The sequence below is a fragment of the Dendrobates tinctorius genome, unplaced genomic scaffold, assembly GCF_039654945.1.
Source record: "Dendrobates tinctorius isolate UK_male_01 unplaced genomic scaffold, ASM3965494v1 ptg000046l, whole genome shotgun sequence".
NCBI classification, from domain to species: domain Eukaryota; kingdom Metazoa; phylum Chordata; class Amphibia; order Anura; family Dendrobatidae; genus Dendrobates; species Dendrobates tinctorius.
In genome coordinates this window covers 60,723,075-60,742,396 of record NW_027361714.1, presented here as the reverse complement: position 1 = coordinate 60,742,396, position 19,322 = coordinate 60,723,075, and the positions used below count along the sequence as shown (strand labels likewise).

Here is a 19,322-nt window from a genome sequence, read left to right as displayed (position 1 = left end):
GCGTCCCCTCCTGTGTGTCGGCAGTGTGAGTTTAGATGCTATTTCTCTAAAAGCACCAGTTACATTTATGAACCTTTAATAATTGGCTGTCCTACCACTTCGAACACTTTTTGCCCAGTCTTCTTCTATATGTCTGCATTGTAAGATCAGTTGCCCAAAGTAGTTTAATCTTTTAAAAACACTGCTTACTTTTTAAAATCAGTGAAAATCAGCAATTTGCACATGTTGTTACCAGATTTTACTGTATGCCCAAAAAACATTCCGGACAGTCTCGATTGAACTGATTTTGATGTGAGGCATTCATATCTGTATGATTGCAGTGAGAGATCAGTGGCCTAAAGTGGTTTAACCCTTCTGATAACACCTTTGGGTGCCCACTTTGATTACCTGATGTATTAGTTGTATAATTTTTGTAGCTGAGTTCAAGTGTATTCACCTCAAAGCACTTTGCTGTATTTTATTTTATCATTATGATAATTAAACTTGCTAAAATGCAAAAAAGTATATATTTTTTTGCAAATAAGAAGCTTCTGAACTTCATCATCTACGTTTTGGTGCCCTCTGCTGGTCCACGTAGGGTACGCCATAGAGAGCATGTATTGAGGGGAGTACAGCCCACCAGCTCGGCTGCCTTGCAGATCCTGCTGCACACCTCCCTTATTCTCATCCGCTCATTGACTCTGGCCACACAAGCTGCACTGAGCTCACAGGGACAGATCATCACTGGACTGGAAGAGTTAAATGACAATTGAACTGAGGGGCTTCAGCGCTTGCTCGTATCCAGTTATGACTCTCTTCATCTGAAGCGTTTGTCTGATCTCGAGGTCCAATCAACTGTGTGACTGGTCCTCTTGGCATTACAGAACCTGTGGCTGCGATCCCTGGTGCCCCCCCTTGCATCAACAGCGCTAGGTCCTGGTGTGTAGTATCCTGGGTTGCAAGCTCCTCTCCTTTGGGAGCCAGAAGATGCGCCCTGCCCTCTGAGACTGGAGAAGCGATGATTCCCGAGCAGGCAAACCATGTTGTGTCCACCATTGAGAACCTACCAGCGGAGAGCATCTCCACCAGCCCCAGCCCTCTACAGAGGATGAGGAAAGTGTTTAACAGGTGAGAGGCTGCCTGCTATGGCCATGTACAGCAGACAACTAATGATAAAGTGGTCAGTGTCCAGATGATGGAGCAATGTCTGATGTGACACACGACTGGATCTGAAATATGGAGGGTTGGCGCAGGGTTGCAGTGCAAGTTTTCTGAGATCACACAATGAGCTGCTCTTTCGCATCTAAAACAAAGCAGATCAATGACTTGAGGGTCTCTGATGATTTTATTACCTAGGCTTTCATTCTGCATGTTGTGTCTGTTCCTTGATATTAGTTGTGTGCAGAGTCAGACTGAGGTGCCAAGGGCCCACTAGTAACATTGACTCTGGGGGTCCACTGTTTAGCTGCATGCAAATATTACATTACCCTCATTCACAAATTTACCTATGCTTCTATTTAATAAACTGGGTTTGCTTCACTGAAAGAATGATGAGATGCTGCCTTTAAACATAGTGAATCAACAGTATTTAGCAAATTACTGCTCATTTGGAAGGATGTTGCTTACTTACTCCTATATAGTGGCCCACCGGGAAATTCACCTGTTCTCCTGTGTGCCAGTCCCAGGCTGGTTGTGTGAGGTGTATAAATAAACGAAAACCCTTGAGCAATTTAATATTGTCTTTGTATCTCCTGCTACCTGTGGCAGAATCAGCACTGGCTAAGGCGAGGAAATTCCTAGGTTCTCCAGTGAAAGCCTTGTACTATTCATAGCAGCAGATCAATCAGTGCTCAGGTTTACCTCGACTCATACTGCTAAGAATGACAAGCTGGAATGAAAAATAGACTTCCCGGAGTCAGCATTGTATTAGTCAGGTGTAGCTCGGAGGGACTGAAACCTTCTCCTTGTTCAAAGTAACAATTTAGCAAATATTTTGCTTAGAAAACACTTTATAGTGTAAAACATCAGGACGATGGTTATATCAAATAAGTAAAATATTAGATTAATAATAAAAGTTACAATACAAGTCAGGTAATGATTGATTATTGTCCTAATCATTCCCCCTCTGTGTAATACAAGCATATATGTACTGTATGTGAAAACGTGTGTCCGATACATGAAGTCCGATCCCCACCTGTTCTTAGAAACACATTATAGAATGGTTAGCATCAAGGATCTTAGTATTTCTTTCTGACTTTCCGAAGATTTTGAATTACGTGATGTAAAAGATTTCTTTACAATGGAAGGAATATATTGTTTCAGAAAATACTATGAAGTATTTCATTTTCATCCTACTCTATCGCCTTACGTTAAGCCCCGGTCACACACAGCGATCTCGCTAGCGAGATCGCTGCTGAGTCACAAGTTTTGTGACGCAACAGCGATCTCACCAGCGAGATCGCTGTGTGTGACACTTACCAGCGACCGGCCCCCCTGCCGGGTATCGCTGATCGTCCTGGAATGGCCAGGACATTTTTTTGATCGCTGGTCTCCCGCTGGCCAGCACACATTGCTGCGTGTGACAGGCGGGAGACCAGCGATCAGCGAGCTGGCGCTGGTAACTAAGGTACACATCGGGTTTCTAAGCGGCGCGTAGCACTTAGAAACCCGATGTGTACCTTAGTTACCAGCGCGCTGGTGCAGGGAGCTGGTAACCAAGGTACACATCGGGTTTCTAAGTGCCGCGCGTCGCTTAGAAACCCGATGTGTACCTTGGTTACCAGCTCCCTGCACCAGTGCGCTGGTAACTAAGGTACACAGTGGGTAACTAAGCGACGTGCGTCGCTTGTTACCCGCGTGTTGCTGGTGCTGATCGCTGGTGAAGCTGCCTGTTTGGCTGGTGCGTTGCTATGTGTGACGGGGCCCTTACTCCGGTGTAGTTTGATGTCATTATGTTGTAATTACCTTGTGTTATTGTAGTAGATACTATCTCTAAAGGTTCTTGTGTGAAGGTCCGTGCATGTTTATAAGATTAGAGGTCTTATGGCTTAATACATTTTAGGGAACCACTATGTTCTCGGTAACGTTGACCACTTGTTTAAACCATCCATCGGCTGGTTGTGACCAGCTATGTAGCTTACCATAGGAGTCCTGGGCTATGCTGTGACTATGCTGTATCAACAGTTTCAGTTTTACAGATATATCCTGTGGTGTTAGAATGAGGTGAATAAAATAACGGTGCGCTGAATAATTTCTCCGCAAATACAGTGGGGCAAAAAAGTATTTAGTCAGTCAGCAATAGTGCAAGTTCCACCACTTAAAAAGATGAGAGGCGTCTGTAATTTACATCATAGGTAGACCTCAACTATGGGAGACAAACTGAGAAAAAAAAATCCAGAAAATCACATTGTCTGTTTTTTTTTCCTTTTATTTGCATATTATGGTGGAAAATAAGTATTTGGTCAGAAACAAGCAATCAAGATTTCTGGCTCTCACAGACCTGTAACTTCTTCTTTAAGAGTCTCCTCTTTCCTCCACTCATTACCTGTAGTAATGGCACCTGTTTAAACTTGTTATCAGTATAAAAAGACACCTGTGCACACCCTCAAACAGTCTGACTCCAAACTCCACTATGGTGAAGACCAAAGAGCTGTCAAAGGACACCAGAAACAAAATTGTAGCCCTGCACCAGGCTGGGAAGACTGAATCTGCAATAGCCAAGCAGCTTGGAGTGAAGAAATCAACTGTGGGAGCAATAATTAGAAAATGGAAGACATACAAGACCACTGATAATTTCCCTCGATCTGGTGCTCCACGCAAAATCCCACCCCGTGGGGTCAGAATGATCACAAGAACGGTGAGCAAAAATCCCAGAACCATGCGGGGGGACCTAGTGAATGAACTGCAGAGAGCTGGGACCAATGTAACAAGGCCTACCATAAGTAACACACTACGCCACCATGGACTCAGATCCTGCAGTGCCAGACGTGTCCCACTGCTTAAGCCTGTACATGTCCGGGCCCGTCTGAAGTTTGCTAGAGAGCATTTGGATGATCCAGAGGAGTTTTGGGAGAATGTCCTATGGTCTGATGAAACCAAACTGGAACTGTTTGCTAGAAACACAACTTGTCGTGTTTGGAGGAAAAAGAATACTGAGTTGCATCCATCAAACACCATACCTACTGTAAAGCATGGTGGTGGAAACATCATGCTTTGGGGCTGTTTCTCTGCAAAGGGGCCAGGACGACTGATCCGGGTACATGAAAGAATGAATGGGGCCATGTATCGTGAGATTTTGAGTGCAAACCTCCTTCCATCAGCAAGGGCATTGATGATGAAACGTGGCTGGGTCTTTCAACATGACAATGATCCAAAGCACACCGCCAGGGCAACGAAGGAGTGGCTTCGTAAGAAGCATTTCAAGGTCCTGGAGTGGCCTAGCCAGTCTCCAGATCTCAACCCTATAGAAAACCTTTGGCGGGAGTTGAAAGTCCGTGTTGCCAAGCGAAAAGCCAAAAACATCACTGCTCTAGAGGAGATCTGCATGGAGGAATGGGCCAACATACCAACAACAGTGTGTGGCAACCTTGTGAAGACTTACAGAAAACGTTTGACCTCTGTCATTGCCAACAAAGGATATATCACAAAGTATTGAGATGAAATTTTGTTTCTGACCAAATACTTATTTTCCACCATAATATGCAAATAAAAGGAAAAAAAACAGACAATGTGATTTTCTGGATTTTTTTTTCTCAGTTTGTCTCCCATAGTTGAGGTCTACCTATGATGTAAATTACAGACGCCTCTCATCTTTTTAAGTGGTGGAACTTGCACTATTGCTGACTGACTAAATACTTTTTTGCCCCACTGTAATTGCAAATTCATGATTTCTTGTTTCCTTATAATTAAGTTGTGTCTCCTCAATTTCTGATTGGACGTGACTCCCAAATATTCACATAAAGCGGAATGTGGCTCGGTGAGTACAACAGACTGGAGCCCTATGGCCTAAGTCAATGCTTAAGCTGTAAGGTGCCCCCTAGTTGTTGGTAAGGTACAGCCAGGAATTCAATAAGTGTTGAAAAGCTGAACATTCCTTTATCTGGCTGCAGCGTGATTAGCTTATTGTGTATTTATTTGTCTGGAATACCGAATTCAGGAGACACATCAGTACACTGAGTAGTATTTTTAATTTTGGCATGAACTTCCACCATGATTAATGAGGCCCAGGAATGCACTTGCTATGTCCGATGAAACCCTAAGGTTCTATTCGCACGATGAGTATTTGGTCAGTTTTTGAAGTTGCAGATTTTCTGCAGCATTTGGTAAATTAGTTTACTTGTCTTTGCTCCATGTGTTTTTATTGTGTTTTTGATGGTCCAGTTTCTTTGTTTTTGATACTTCCTGGTATTTGGCTTTGACAAAACTTTATTGATACAGTCATGTTAGATTTACATGTGTTATTAGTGCATTTCCTCAGTGGAAACACACTAAAAGTGCAAGTGCGTGTTTTTTCTGCATCTAATGTTAGCCTATGGGGAAATCTGCACAAAACACTCAGCACACCCGCAAGAGAAATTGACATGTTGTATATTTCAGTAACACACCGTGAGAAGTCAGTTTACACAGCATAAAAGAAGCAAGCGGGCATGAAATTTCTATAAATCTCATCCACTTACTGGAGCTCTAAGACGCTGCGCTTTTTGCTCAGTGAAAATTTGAAGCATCAAAACCTCGTCGTGTGAACTTAACCTAAAAGAAATATCCTGTTATAGTGATTTACATCAGGGCTGCTCAGACTAAGGATTTTATACTTGCAGTGTTATGACATCGCACCTGAAGTAGTGGAATATTTAGTTCATGCATTCATTTCAGCCTCTCTTCCTTTTCTCTCTCTCCATGTAGTATCTTCTCCTAAGGCCGGGGTCACACTTTCGAGAAACTTGCATGAGTCTCGCATCAATACCCGGCACTGCCGCCAGCACTCAGGACCGGAGTGTGCGGCTGCTTGTATTTCTATGCGGCTGAGTGCTCCGGTTCGAGTGCCAGTGGCAGTGCAGGGTATTGAGGTGCGAAACTTGCGTGAGTTTCTCGAAACTGTGACCCCGGCCTGAGAATGAGACTAGAGAGACAGATTTATTATTGAATTTGCACCTAATTTGTGTTGTTTTTTGGTGTTTAGCTGTATTTTAATTTGTTCATAATTCTTCTTTTAATTTGCTCTTTTTTAAAGTCACTTTTTATGTGTTTCCAGATGTTTTCACCTGATTCATCACTTGCAACTTTTTGAAAAGTCGCAAATTGTAAAATGCACTCCAGTCACCCACTCGAGTGGTTTTATGTATGTTATAATTTTTTGTGATATTTTGCCAAATGTGCAACTTTTTGCACTCAAGAGGTTAAATACAAAAATCTAGATGATTTGCTTTGTCAAAAATTAATGAACTGCTTAAGCCATTTTTTCTGCACTTAGCCAAGGGCATAGCTACAGGGGTTGTAAATGACAGCGCTCACACTTGGGCCCTGGTGTCTGATGAACTGATGTAAAGTTTTATTACTAGGCTCTTTCAATTAATATTAGTAATATCAATAATTTTGACAATCTTACTCAAGCCTTACCATGTGTTTCATATTACTTGATTTGCTCCTTTACTATTACAAATCCCATCAATTTAATATAACATGAGCTGAAATTTACCGATTTACATCTATTTTGTGAAGTATGGAGAAATACCATCTTAATGTGAAATGAATTATATAGCTCTTCCATGATATTCTGTTTAGAAATTTTGAATCCTGCAATATAAATGGGACTATATGAAGGATGCGCAATTCGTCATCCTGTTGTGATCACCTGAGTGTGGAAGGGACCTAACCCACTCCAGAGTGAAAAAGGGACTGAATCCACTCCACAGTGTGGAAGGGACTGATTCCACTCCAGAGTGTGGTAGAGACCGAATGCACTCCAGAGTGTGGAATGAACAGAATCCACTCCAGAGTGTGGAAGGGACCGAATCAACTCCAGAGTGTGGAAGGGACCGAGTCCACTCCAGAGTGTGGAAGGGACCCAATCCACTCTAGAGTACAGAAGGGACCTAATCCACTCCAGAGTGTGGAATGGAACGAATCCACTCCAAAGTATGGAAGAGACCCAATCCACTCCAGGGTGTGGAAGCAACCTAATCTGCTCCAGAGTGTGGAAGTAACATAATGCACTCCAGAGTGCAGAAGGGACCCAATCCACTCCAGAGTGTGAAAGGGATCCAATCCACCCATGAGTGTAGAAGGAACCCAATCCACCCCAGAGTGAAGAAGGAACCTAATCCACTCCAGAGTGTGGAAGGGACCCAATCCACTCCAGAGAGTGAAAGGGACCGAATTCACTCCAGAGTATGGAAGGGACCGAATCCACTCCAAAGTATGGAAGGGACAGAATCCACTCCAGAGTGTGGAAAGGACCGAATGCACTCCAGAGTGTGGAAGGAACGTAATCCATTCCAGAGTGTGGAAGGAACCTATTCCACTCCAGAGTCTGGAAGGGACCGAATCCAGTCCAGAGTGTGGAAGGGACCATATCCACTCCAGAATGTGGAAGGAACCTAATCCATTTCAGAGTGTGGAAGGAAACTAATCCACTCCAGAGTGTGGTAGGGACTGAATACACTCATGAATGTGGAAGGGACAGAATCCACTCCAGAGTGCAGTGTGACACAGAATCACTGCACTTGTTAGTTAAGCATGCTCTCGTTTTTCAACTTTATATGAATTCTTTCCCAGCAATAGTAGAGCATTTGTTCAAGCTTCTGAGAGATACCCATTTATTCTATGAAAGGAACATAGGCCACTAGTGATTAATGAACTGTCCAGACTGAATGTGCTTTTCTTTGCAGCAGTGAAACAGGAAGCACATCCAGTATGGGACTTAGAGGGTCCTAACAAATGGACCTCAGCTGTATATTGACATGGCGACATGTGTCCTCAGAGTCTCCTGGTGCCTCTCCTGGATGCTTGAATAAAATCACTCCAAAGATTGAAATGCAGTTACATGTCTAGACAGTCCTAGAATATGGATGTTTAATAGCCTTGTAAGACCATTATACTACTATGAATTTGCTGGATTACAGAAGTGACATATAATTCTACAATATATCAATATATGAGTTGAGGGAGAAGAAAAAAGACATGCATATATATATATAATTAAATATTATTTAGAAAGGAAGCATTATTCCCACCAACAAATGGTTCTTATTTTATCCTCTTCAAAAAAACAAAAAACAAATCAGGCAAAGCTGCTACACTGTGAACACTAGCATAGGGCTTAAGGGAACAGTGCATGACAAAGGGATTTAGAGGGAACCTGTCAACCTGGAAAATGCTATTTACCTGTCGATATAGGGTTAATCTAGGGTAAGCAGCATTATAATGCTGCCCCACCACCTTATTAAAAGTGTGACTAGCAGGAGAAAATGAATTTATTTTCTCCCAGGAGCTACCAGCTCTCAGTTATGGGGGCATCTGTGAGGAGCGATCTTTCAGTCGAAGTGGCGGGCATGCTTACAGTCTCCATTCACAGTATAGTGAGCAGTATGCATGCCACATGACTGACAGCAGGTAGCTCTGGGTCGGAAATAAGTTCATTTTCTTCCAGTAGCAGAATTGTAATGTTTCTGACCTGCAGATTAACCTTGTATCTGTAGGTTATTATTTATTGTTATTATTATGCTTTTCTTATAAAGTGCCATTAATTCTATTATCCTCCCTGTTCCCTTCGGGGATCACAATCTAAATTACCTATCACTCTAGCTTTAGAATGTGGGAGGTAAACAGAGCACCTGGAGAAAATCCACGCAAATTCAGGGAGAATGTACAAACTCCTTGCAGATGTTGTCTTTGGTGAAATTTGAACCCAGAACCACAGCATTGCAAAGCAACAGTTTACTGGGTGCAGCAGTTGTGACACAACCAAAATTCTTAGATACAGCATGAAGCAGAGCTGAGAAAGCTAACCCCTCCCACACCACAGCTAACCCCGCCCACACCATGCTTTGTATGTACATAGGAGGAGTCAGAGTCTGACGATCCCTGGCAAGCCAGCTAGTAAGAGCAATGATAATCACCAGGTGATAAAACCTTCACTGTAAGTAAACAACAGCACACAGCCTGATAAGTGACACATTGCTAAATTCAGTGGTTTAACCAAGATCTCATACTGTCCTCAGGTTACATAATAAAAACCTGCTGACAGATTTGATTTAATTGCATTTTCCAAGATGACAGGATCCCTTTAACTTCAGACACCAAAGAGAGAATCCCTGTGTCATGCCCAGCCCATTAAAAGGAGTGTCCAGCCTTATGATGTTAATTTCCTATCTTTGAAATAGGTCATCAATATCAGATCAGTTGGGGTTTCACTGCCAGCACAGCCACTGATCATCTGTTTTCAGCCATGTATAGTGTTTTGTGAATGCCATCATGGAAGGTACACTGCAATACTTAGCAGGGATCACTACAATGTACGACGACTCAGTGTTGCACTCCATACATCTGCTTCCAGAGAAGATATCACGTGATCAATGGGGGGTCAGGTGAAAAGCCCCCCACCAATCTCAGGTTGATTACCTTTCCTACAGATAAGCCATCAATATGTCATATGCAAAGTCATTAAATGATGCAGAGAAAATATTAAAGAATAACGCTGCTGTACCAGGACATGAGCGATGCTCTTTTATCAGCAAATTCTATTTCACTGCTGTTGCTGTCTGAAGAGATAACATTTCATGTAATAGAATATGAAAGAGAAATATGGAAATTGTATGATTATTTTTCTTCTGGAAAATGCTTATACATATTCAGTATTCTGCAATATTCTATTCAATTATCTCCCAAAATCGTTCCATAACACTCTGCGAACCCATTACCTACAAATAAGAAAACAGTAGGCACTCCTATTGTTAATGAAACCAAATCAACAAATAGCTGCACACTCAGAGAAGATTATAGGGTTTTCTCCTTAAGTGTATTTTTTTTCTCATTATTTACCAGTGATGTAAAGGAAGGCTCAGGGTTACGCTGCTTTTGGAAAGGTCGAAAATCGGGAAACGAGCAGTCGTAGGAATACCTGTTCCTATCAGGCCATGAAAACACTAATCACCTTACAGATTAGCACAATGCTCACTCTTGGGTGCGTAGATATTTTAGCTTAAAATTCATCATTTCATCAGCACATCATCCTGTGCAAACCTGACAAGTGCTGCAGAGAAAAATGATGTTCTATGTTCATAGAATGGTCATATCGGCAATTGTTCTGTTTGCACGGAAATTCGGTCAGCTGGCCTAAACAAGTCATTAAAAAAGTTTTTATCATGTTATATAGCACTGTGTACTTACAATTGCTCATTTTGCCTTTCTAGCCAGCTAAATCTTCTCTTTTCTCTGCTCTATGTAGTAACAGGAAGTCTTTGGTTCCTGCAAAAATCATTCCCTTCTTCACCTCCTGACCCAGCTTCTCCCTCCCTTGCCAGGGATTTTGCGGTGACTCATGACTCATGCAGGGAAAATTGACCCCCCCTCCGTTTCTACATAGGGCTTAGAAGGATTCAGCGAGTCAGTTTCTAATCACATGATGTCTTAGACTTAATGGAAAACAGAAGAATTACCTGTGTAGAAAGGCAAAATTAGCAATTGTAGTTATGTAAGGAGGAGAACTGGGCCGTGGGTACCTGTCTTGTTCCGGAACTGTTGGGCTGTCTCCTCTGTTATCCGGGGGAAAGAGTAAGAGTAAACGTCCGGTCAGACCTTTGCAGTCGGAAGCAGGGGGCGTGGCTAAGCGGTTACAGTCACAGCGCGCCCAGAAACAGTCTTGGTGGGAGCAGACAGTGCGCAGCACAGAGCGAGGTGTGCTCCATCTCTTCAGCTACAGGACTGCACGGGCCTGCGTCCTGGGTCCCCCATTGTCAACAGAATCCCCTTGGACCAATGCCGCGCCAGCCATTGTTGGTGATATCAATCACCAAGCAGTACCTGCAAACTGAAGGACCCATGGCACACTTAGGGTATGTTTCCATGGTCAGAAAATGCTGCGGATTTGACGCTGCATACAACCACAGCGTCCAATCCGCAGCGGCCAGATGTTACAGCATAATGGAGGGGATTTTATGAAATTCCATCTCCACTCTGCGCTCAAAGACGCAGGTGGCAGACCTTTATAGACCGCAGCATGTCTATTTATCTTGAGGAGACACTCTATCTCTGCAAGATAAAATACACAGTCTATGTATAGGATGCGGTGATTCCACATTGTTCAATGAACACATGTGGGCAGGGCTGCGTCAAAAGCGCTGCCAATACGCCCCGTGTTAACATACCACAACTGTACCAAAGAACTGGTGTAGTTTTGTTTATTGAATCTTCATATCCTTTATAAATGGACTGCTATTCTCCCATTTAACCCTTCATCTCCCTGCGAGGAGTTCATCCCCTGTTGAATTAAAGTTGTTAAACTGGTTAACTCTTTCTCTGCCTTCTGCCTGTCACGGCATCCTGCAACCTTACAGGTACACAGTGCTGTATAATATGATGTTTGCAATATATTAAGAGGATAAAAATATTGATGGAAGCTTTTCTTTAAACAACTGCAGACTAACTTGCATGTAGTCTATCTGCAATTGTTTAATGGCACATGTAAATCCAGCATGATGCTGCTTTTAGATAATCCGATAATTATGAACACATATATACTGTATATATCTGTTGCTGTGTCCACATGACCTTAGCTCAAGTACTGTTAAGCAGTCACCATATCTCATTCCTGAGACATGAATAATGTCTCAAGAATGAGATATGAAATTGAGGGTGGGGGTGGCAAGGGGGTGGGGTTAGAACAGTTAATAATTTAAGAAAGAATAGAGGTACAGAGAGATACATAAAGTGCATGTATACTAATGCCAGAAGTCTCGCCAACAAAATGGAGGAATTGGAGTTAATGTTGTTGGAACATAGTTATGATATGGTGGGGATATCTGAGACATGGCTGGACGAGAGCCATGACTGGGCGGTTAATTTACAGGGCTATAGTCTGTTCAGAAATGACCGAACAAATTAACAAAGGGGAGGCGTGTGTTTATATGTAAAATCATCCTTAAAACTCATCCTTCGTGATAATATATATGAATCTAGTGAAAACGTAGAGTCCCTGTGGGTGGAGATAAGGGGAGGGGGGAAAAATAATAAATTACTGGTAGGGGCTTTGTTATAAGTCTCCAAAAATAATGGAAGCAACAGAGAATATCCTCATTAAGCAAATAGATGAAGCAGCGACTCAAGGAGAAGTCATTATTATGGGGGACTTCAACTACCCTGAAATACATTGGGGAACCGAAACCTGCAGTTCCAGCAAAGGTAATAGGTTTTTTACAACTATGAGAGACAATTACTTTTCACAACTGGTTCAGGACCCAACAAGGGGGGGGGCACTGCTAGACCTAATATTAACCAACAGGCCAGACCGCATATCAAATGTAAGGATTAAAAACATATGTGACATGAACAAGTGTGAACAAGTCGGTAAGACAACGTTCACACGACCCACTAACTGAGACACAACAAGAAAACAGATTTGCAAAAATACTCTGCAGTAAAATATATGACAGTAATCAGAAAGTGCTGGATAACAAATACAGGGTATTTAGTCGATACTTTTTTTGCAAAAAAAATGTATACCAAGCTGCTTCACCGCGTCAAGGTAACCCGTATTGAAGCAGTCCCTATCTAATGTATTTAAATATATACCGTATGGGAATAAACATGTGAGAAATAGGAGGAAACCACTATGGCTAAATAGAGCTGTAAGGGGTGCAATAAGAGATAAAAATAAAGCATTTAGAGAATTAAAGCAAGTAGGTAGTGATGAGGCATTAACTAAATACAGAAGATTAAATAAATTCTGTAAAAAGCAAATCAAGACAGCAAAGATTGAGACAGAGAGAGACTCATTGCTAGAGAAAGTAAAAATAATCCCAAAATATTCTTTAACTATATAAATAGTAAGAAACTAAAAAATGATAGTGTTGGCCCCCTTAAAAATAGTCTGGGTGAAATGGTGGATGAGGATGAGGAAAAAGCCAATATGCTAAATGACTTTTTTTCAACAGTATTTACACAAGAAAATCCCATGACGGATAATATGATCAGGGATAAAAATTCTCCATTAAATGTCACCTGCTTAACCCAGCAGGAAGTACGGCGGTGTCTAAAAATCACTAAAATTGACAAATCCCCAGGCCCGGATGGGATACACCCCGAGTACTGCAGGAATTAAGCACAGTCATAGATAGACCATTATTTTTAATCTTTAAAGATTACATAAAAACAGGGTCTGTACCACAGGACTGGCGTATAGCAAATGTGGTGCCAATATTCAAAAAGGGGACAAAAACTGAACTCGGAAATTATAGGCCAGTAAGTTTAACCTCAACTGTGGGTAAAATCCTGGAGGGTTTTCTAAGAGATGCTATACTGGAGTATCTGGAGAAGAATAACCTCATGACCCAATATCAACATGGGTTTACAAGGGACCGTTCCGGTCAGACTAATCTGATAAGCTTTTATGAAGAGGTAAGTTCCGGACTGGACCAAGGGAATGCAGTGGACATGGTGTACATAGACTTTTCAAAAGCTTTTGATACGGTGCCACACAAAAGGTTGATACATAAAATGAGAACAATGGGGATAGGGGAAAATATGTGTAGGTGGGTTGAGCTGGATCAGGGATAGGAAACAAAGGGTGGTTATTAATGGAGCACACTCGGACTGGGTCACGGTTAGTAGTGGGGTGCCACAGGGGTCAGTTTTGGGCCCGCTTCTTTTTAACATATTTATTAATGACCTTGTAGGGGGCATAGAGAGTAGAATTTCAATATTTGCAGATGACACTAAACTCTGCAGGGTAATCAATACAGAGGAGGACAATTTTATATTACAGGAGGATTTATGTAAACTAGAAGCTTGGGCTGATAAATGGCAAATGAGCTTTAATGGGGATAAATGTAAGGTCATGCACTTGGGTAGAACGAATAAGATGTATAATTATGTGCTTAATTGTAAAACATTGGGCAAAACTGTCACTGAAAAAGACCTGGGTGTATGGGTGGACGACAAAATCACATTTAGTGGCCAGTGTCAGGCAGCTGCTGCAAAGGCAAATACAATAATGGGATGCATTAAAAGAGGCATAGATGCTTATGAGGAGAACATAATTTTACCTCTATATAAGTCACTAGTGTGACCACACTTAGAATACTGTGCACAGTTCTGGTGTCCGGTGTATAAGAAAGACATAGCTGAACTGGAGCGGGTGCAGAGAAGAGCGACCAAGGTTATTAGGGAACTGGGGGATCTGCAATACCAAGACAGGTTATTACACTTGGGGTTATTTAGTTTGGAGAATCGAAGGCTTAGGGGTGTTCTTATTACAATGTATAAATATGAGGGGACAGTACAAAGACCTTTCTAATGATCTTTTTACTCTTAGACCTGTGATGGGGACAAGGGGGCATCCTCTACGTCTGGAGGAAAGAAGGTTTAAGCATACTCACAGACGCGGATTCTTTACTGTAAGAGCAGTGAGACTATGGAACTCTCTGCCATATGATGTTGTAATGAGTGATTCCCTACTAAAATTTAAGAAGGGACTGGATGCCTTTCTTGAAAAGTATAATATTACAGGGTATATACACTAGTTTCCTTAATATTGCGTTGATCCAGGGAGCTAGTCTGATTGCCGTATGTGGAGTCGGGAAGGAATTTTTTTCCCCATTGTGAAGCTTACTGTTTGCCACGTGGGTTTTTTTTGCCTTCCTCTGGATCAACATGTTAGGGCAAGTTAGGATAGGATATGGGTTGAACTAGATGGACTTAAAGTCTCCCTTCAACCTTAATAACTATGTTACTATGTTACTATGACAATACATGACCATCAGCCATAACTCAGCAATGCTTGCTTCTAGGCCAATAACTTTTTAACCGTGTCGATCCTATGAATATATAGTTTGGTAATATATGTTTTTGATTGCTCCTTACATTGGGCTGTGTACAATTGATGAGCCCTCTTGAAATACTTGATTAAAGCATATTTAATGAGCTAATCTGTCTTCCGATCAAGCATTGCTCTCACTTGAAAAGAATGGATTCCATCAATACCCAATAAAATTTGATTGGGTGTCTTGTCATTCTTCTTCTTGAAGATGGGCATTAACATTGTGGTTCACTTTCAGACAAATAGTAAAATGGTAGACAGAGTGAAAGAAATGCACCTAAAGGTATGTGGAGATGCTTCTATTAGTATTTATTGACAGTATTTCATATCCATAGGTTACACAACGGTAGGTACAGTATTACCCAACATTTTGAGTGGAAAACCTTTCATCATTCGTATAGGCTATGTTCACTGCATATAGATCAAGGAGATCCATTGTGCTGAGTGGGCTTCCCATAATTAGGGATGGACAACCAGGATCCAACTGCATCAAGGCCTGCGGTGAGTGACCTATATGCAGGGCCTTTAGATGTGCAGTTCCTACAGGAGCTCAGTGGTCAGTTTCAGAGGAGTTAGTGGATCGCCCGGCAGGGCAGTGGGGTTACTCGGTACCGGGCCGGTGTTTCAGAGGGATGTGTCACGGTGGCGGTGACCCGGTCCGTGGCCCTGGATGTCCATGCAAAAGGGGTGAAACGTGGCTGAATAAAGTTTATTGGTGGATGATACGTGACACCTCCTGTGGTGCTCGGCAATGAAGGGGTTAAGCCGACGCTGCAGGCAGATCCTCTGGGACAGATGGTATAAGGCAGCAAGATGTAAGGGCTCCCCACAGGTAGAGCTGTAGTCCCAGGGCAGTAGTAATAGATGTTGAGAAAGAGGGTGCAGTGTTAGGCACAGAGATGTAGCAGTGCTGAAGAGGTTGCAGGAAGAAGGCAATGACACAACAGGGTGCAGTTTCTCTTTACGTTTACTTTGCTTTGCAGTCCAGGATCCAGATTACAGATGGAACAGGAGCTGATCAGTCTGAAAGCAACTTAGGAATCTCTCTATGCAAATGGGTTGTGTAGTCTCCTTCTTAGCGCTTATCTGAGGCACTTGCAGGACTGAGTTACACTGAAGTCCCCCTTGCTTGCTTTCTTTAGAACTCCCCTCATATGGCAGACAGCCGTAGCCCCCTTTTTCTGTCTTTCACAAGTTGCTGCTGTGCCTCCGAATCTTAGCTGGGAACAGAGCATTTACAGCCTCTTGTTCCTCCGGTTTCTGCTGCAGGGCCATCAGCATACATACAACCTCTGATACCAGACTCTGGACCATGCGCTTACAGCTAGAAGTGAGCCTGAATTCTGCTCAATCCTCCAGCTCCTCTCTCCACGTCTGCACTCTTTTCCCTCTTCACACGAACTGAACTAACTTCGCTTTCCTGGTCCCAGAGAGCAGCTCCTCCCCCAGTTTGGTTCAGAGCTCCCTCTGCTGGTCTGGAGTGCAACTGTGCTGTGTGCTGTATTTGTCTGATAGAGAGACCCTTCATTGCTTCCAAGCATGACATCACACTCCCTAGGAGGAGGGTAATGCCACTGTGGCGACCATACTCCTGGGGGCGCCACATTAGCACCCGTCTCAAGCTAACTCTGGGTGTGCCACCTACCTGTTTTATTACTATATAGCAAAATGGTGTCTTGCATGAGTGAGACCTCCTCTGCATCAGCTAGTTCCAAGAAAACATGCAATATAAAAATGGGTTGCCCAAACTAAACAACCCCTGATAAAAGAAACTATCTTGTAAAATGATTCATCGAATTGATTTGTATAAAATAGTAGTGACAACACTTATAATTGCACTGCAGTATCTTCTTCTGATCTTACATATTCGCTTGATCTGGAGGGTACACAACATTCATCTCTCTAACTGTGCCATAAATGTTGTTTCCTTGATGCTTACTTACTGTTACCCCTTGATTCTGCAGGTCACGAGCATCCTGTTAACTTGCTATAAAACTGGTAAAGATTTTAGAAGGCGCTGTTTAACATCTGTCTGGGCTATTTACCAGTCACAAATGCTGCTTTATTATAATTTTATTCTGTATGTTATGACCATCAGCAGAATGAATATACGTTGCTTGTTGTTGTTGTTAATTTGTATAATTGATATTAAGTGGCATCATTCTGTACAATATTTGCTTTTATTGCTTGGACACAGGCATATGTCTTACTTATACATAGTTGCATGGATTAATATTAGATGACTTACCATTTCATCATGCTTAGTGGTCCAATAAAGCATATATCAGGATTAAGGCCTATATTATAACCTACATTTGACATAATTAACTCGTGGAATCTAATAAACACATGGGTGATGTTGAGTTATTAAGTGGTGGCGTGTAATTGTCCAGATGGAGGCACTTCAGTGGTACCATGCCTGGTGACTGCAGAGCAGACTGATAAGATATAGGAGGATGGGATATTGTATATCACATATGCCGGGCCACTGGGTAATGCTCATATACTACTTAAAGAGGACTTTAAACAAATGTTATTATGATCAACTTCATTTCTGCACATACGTAGCACCAGTAATGTTCTTTTCGCCACTGGCACCAATTTTCTTATTGTTCAACTGGTCATTTCATTTCGTTCAGGTCTGTGGACAGGTACTGTAAACCCACTATGGCGTTGTCCAGTCATAAAAAAAAGCATTCATAGGGATGAAAAAAAAGTCACCAACAGTTTTGACTGAAATGGAACACCCATAGAGAAGGTCACAACGGTGAGACTTCATCTGTCTCATGTGGCCATCCTGACAGTGCCTCCCTAACTGCACTGACAGTATTGCTTAGCCATAGTAGGTCTGCCGTTCCCAGCTGCTCCCGATGCTCCTCGCTCTGATAATGCTGATTGTCTCCTCTCTTGACAGTCTAATAACAGGAAGTGTTAGGAGGGAGCAGTGATCATGCTGACAACGCACTCATCCTGTTATTAAAGTGCTGTGAGAGTAAGACAGTGGTATCAGAGTGAGGAGCACCGGGAACATCGGAGGACAGTGGGCCTAGCACGGGTATGTATTACTGCTAGTTCAGTTAGGGAGGCGTTGTCAGTGCCATCACATGAGACAGATGAAGTCTCACGTAACGACTCTCGCAACAGTTCTGACATTCTTAATGGGAGTTTGATTTCGGTCAGAACTGTCTGTGTGTACTTTTTTCTTCCTATGATGCTGCCTTTTCATAACTGGACAAAGTACACATCCGCAGAGCTAAATGAAATGAAACACCCAGTTGAATGATAAAATTTTTGGACACCAGAAATATTTTGAGACAGCAGCATAGATAGTCATGGATCGTGTCCCCTAATATAATCACTTCTGTATATGTATGGCTTCCATATGTTATTGTATGAAAAGAAAACAACGCACTTCTGGAAAAACAGGAGGATAACCAAATCCGTCAACTGTAATGTAGAAACACTTGGCACTCATTTAGGTGTGTTCAAAAGAAATTTATTAAGCATTGTAAATCCATAAAAACAAGAGTGCTTCTAGTTTTAGCGGTGGACACCACAGACCTTCACCTGGCGCTACTATATTCGGTTTTCCTCTATCCAGATGACTGATGAAGGTCTTGTGTTGACCGAAACGTCTCTTGCTTTCCTGGAGTTACTATGCTTAATAAATATCCTTTGAACACACCTAAACGAGTGCCAAGTGTTTCTACATTCCATATGTTATTGGACAGAAGAGCTGTTACTTCTTTTGTAAGTTACTGCTTTAAGTATCTTACATCTGTATAGGGAAATAAGCAGAATTTGATTATGATCAGAGGTGGAGGACAGGGATTTCCCTAATTATTATATGGGGAGTAAAGCTGGTGGATAGTGCCGAGATAGAGAGGAGGAGCAGGACAGTGATGGTACATGAGTGGGTTGCCCTCCCAGGACTGTGGGGTACTCGGTACCGGGCCGGTGTCAGTGGGACGTGTCAAAGCAGCGGTGACCCGGACCGTGGCTCTGTGCGCCCAAGTAATAGGGGAAGATGTTGTAAATGGTGGAATGTAGTTAGATGAATAGTTCGTGACGCCACCTGTGGTGTTCGGCAAGGGAGGTGTTAAGCCGACCCTGCATGCAGATCCTCCGGGATAGATGGTGTGGTGCAGCAATGATGGTATAGCCCTCCACAGGCAGGGCTGATATCACAGGGCAGTGTAGATGTGGAGACACTTAGGTGATGTAGTGTCTGGCGCAGGGGATGTAGCAGTGTCAGGCGGACGGACGCAGGAAGGAATGGAGGACACCAGGGCATGTAGTTCCAAAGCTTTAC

The 19,322-nt window shown here is 42.5% G+C and overlaps 1 protein-coding gene across 1 annotated transcript in view; it reads left to right on the top strand.

The window, feature by feature from the left end:
• The first annotated feature begins 619 nt into the window (after positions 1-619).
• Positions 620-19,322, top strand: part of SLC35F1 (solute carrier family 35 member F1) — a 677,622-nt gene continuing 658,919 nt past the window's right edge. The window contains exon 1 of the mRNA XM_073575938.1: positions 620-1,107. Within this exon, the coding sequence (XP_073432039.1) occupies positions 998-1,107 (110 nt within the window). The 5' untranslated portion in view covers positions 620-997. The remainder of the gene's footprint in view (positions 1,108-19,322) is intronic.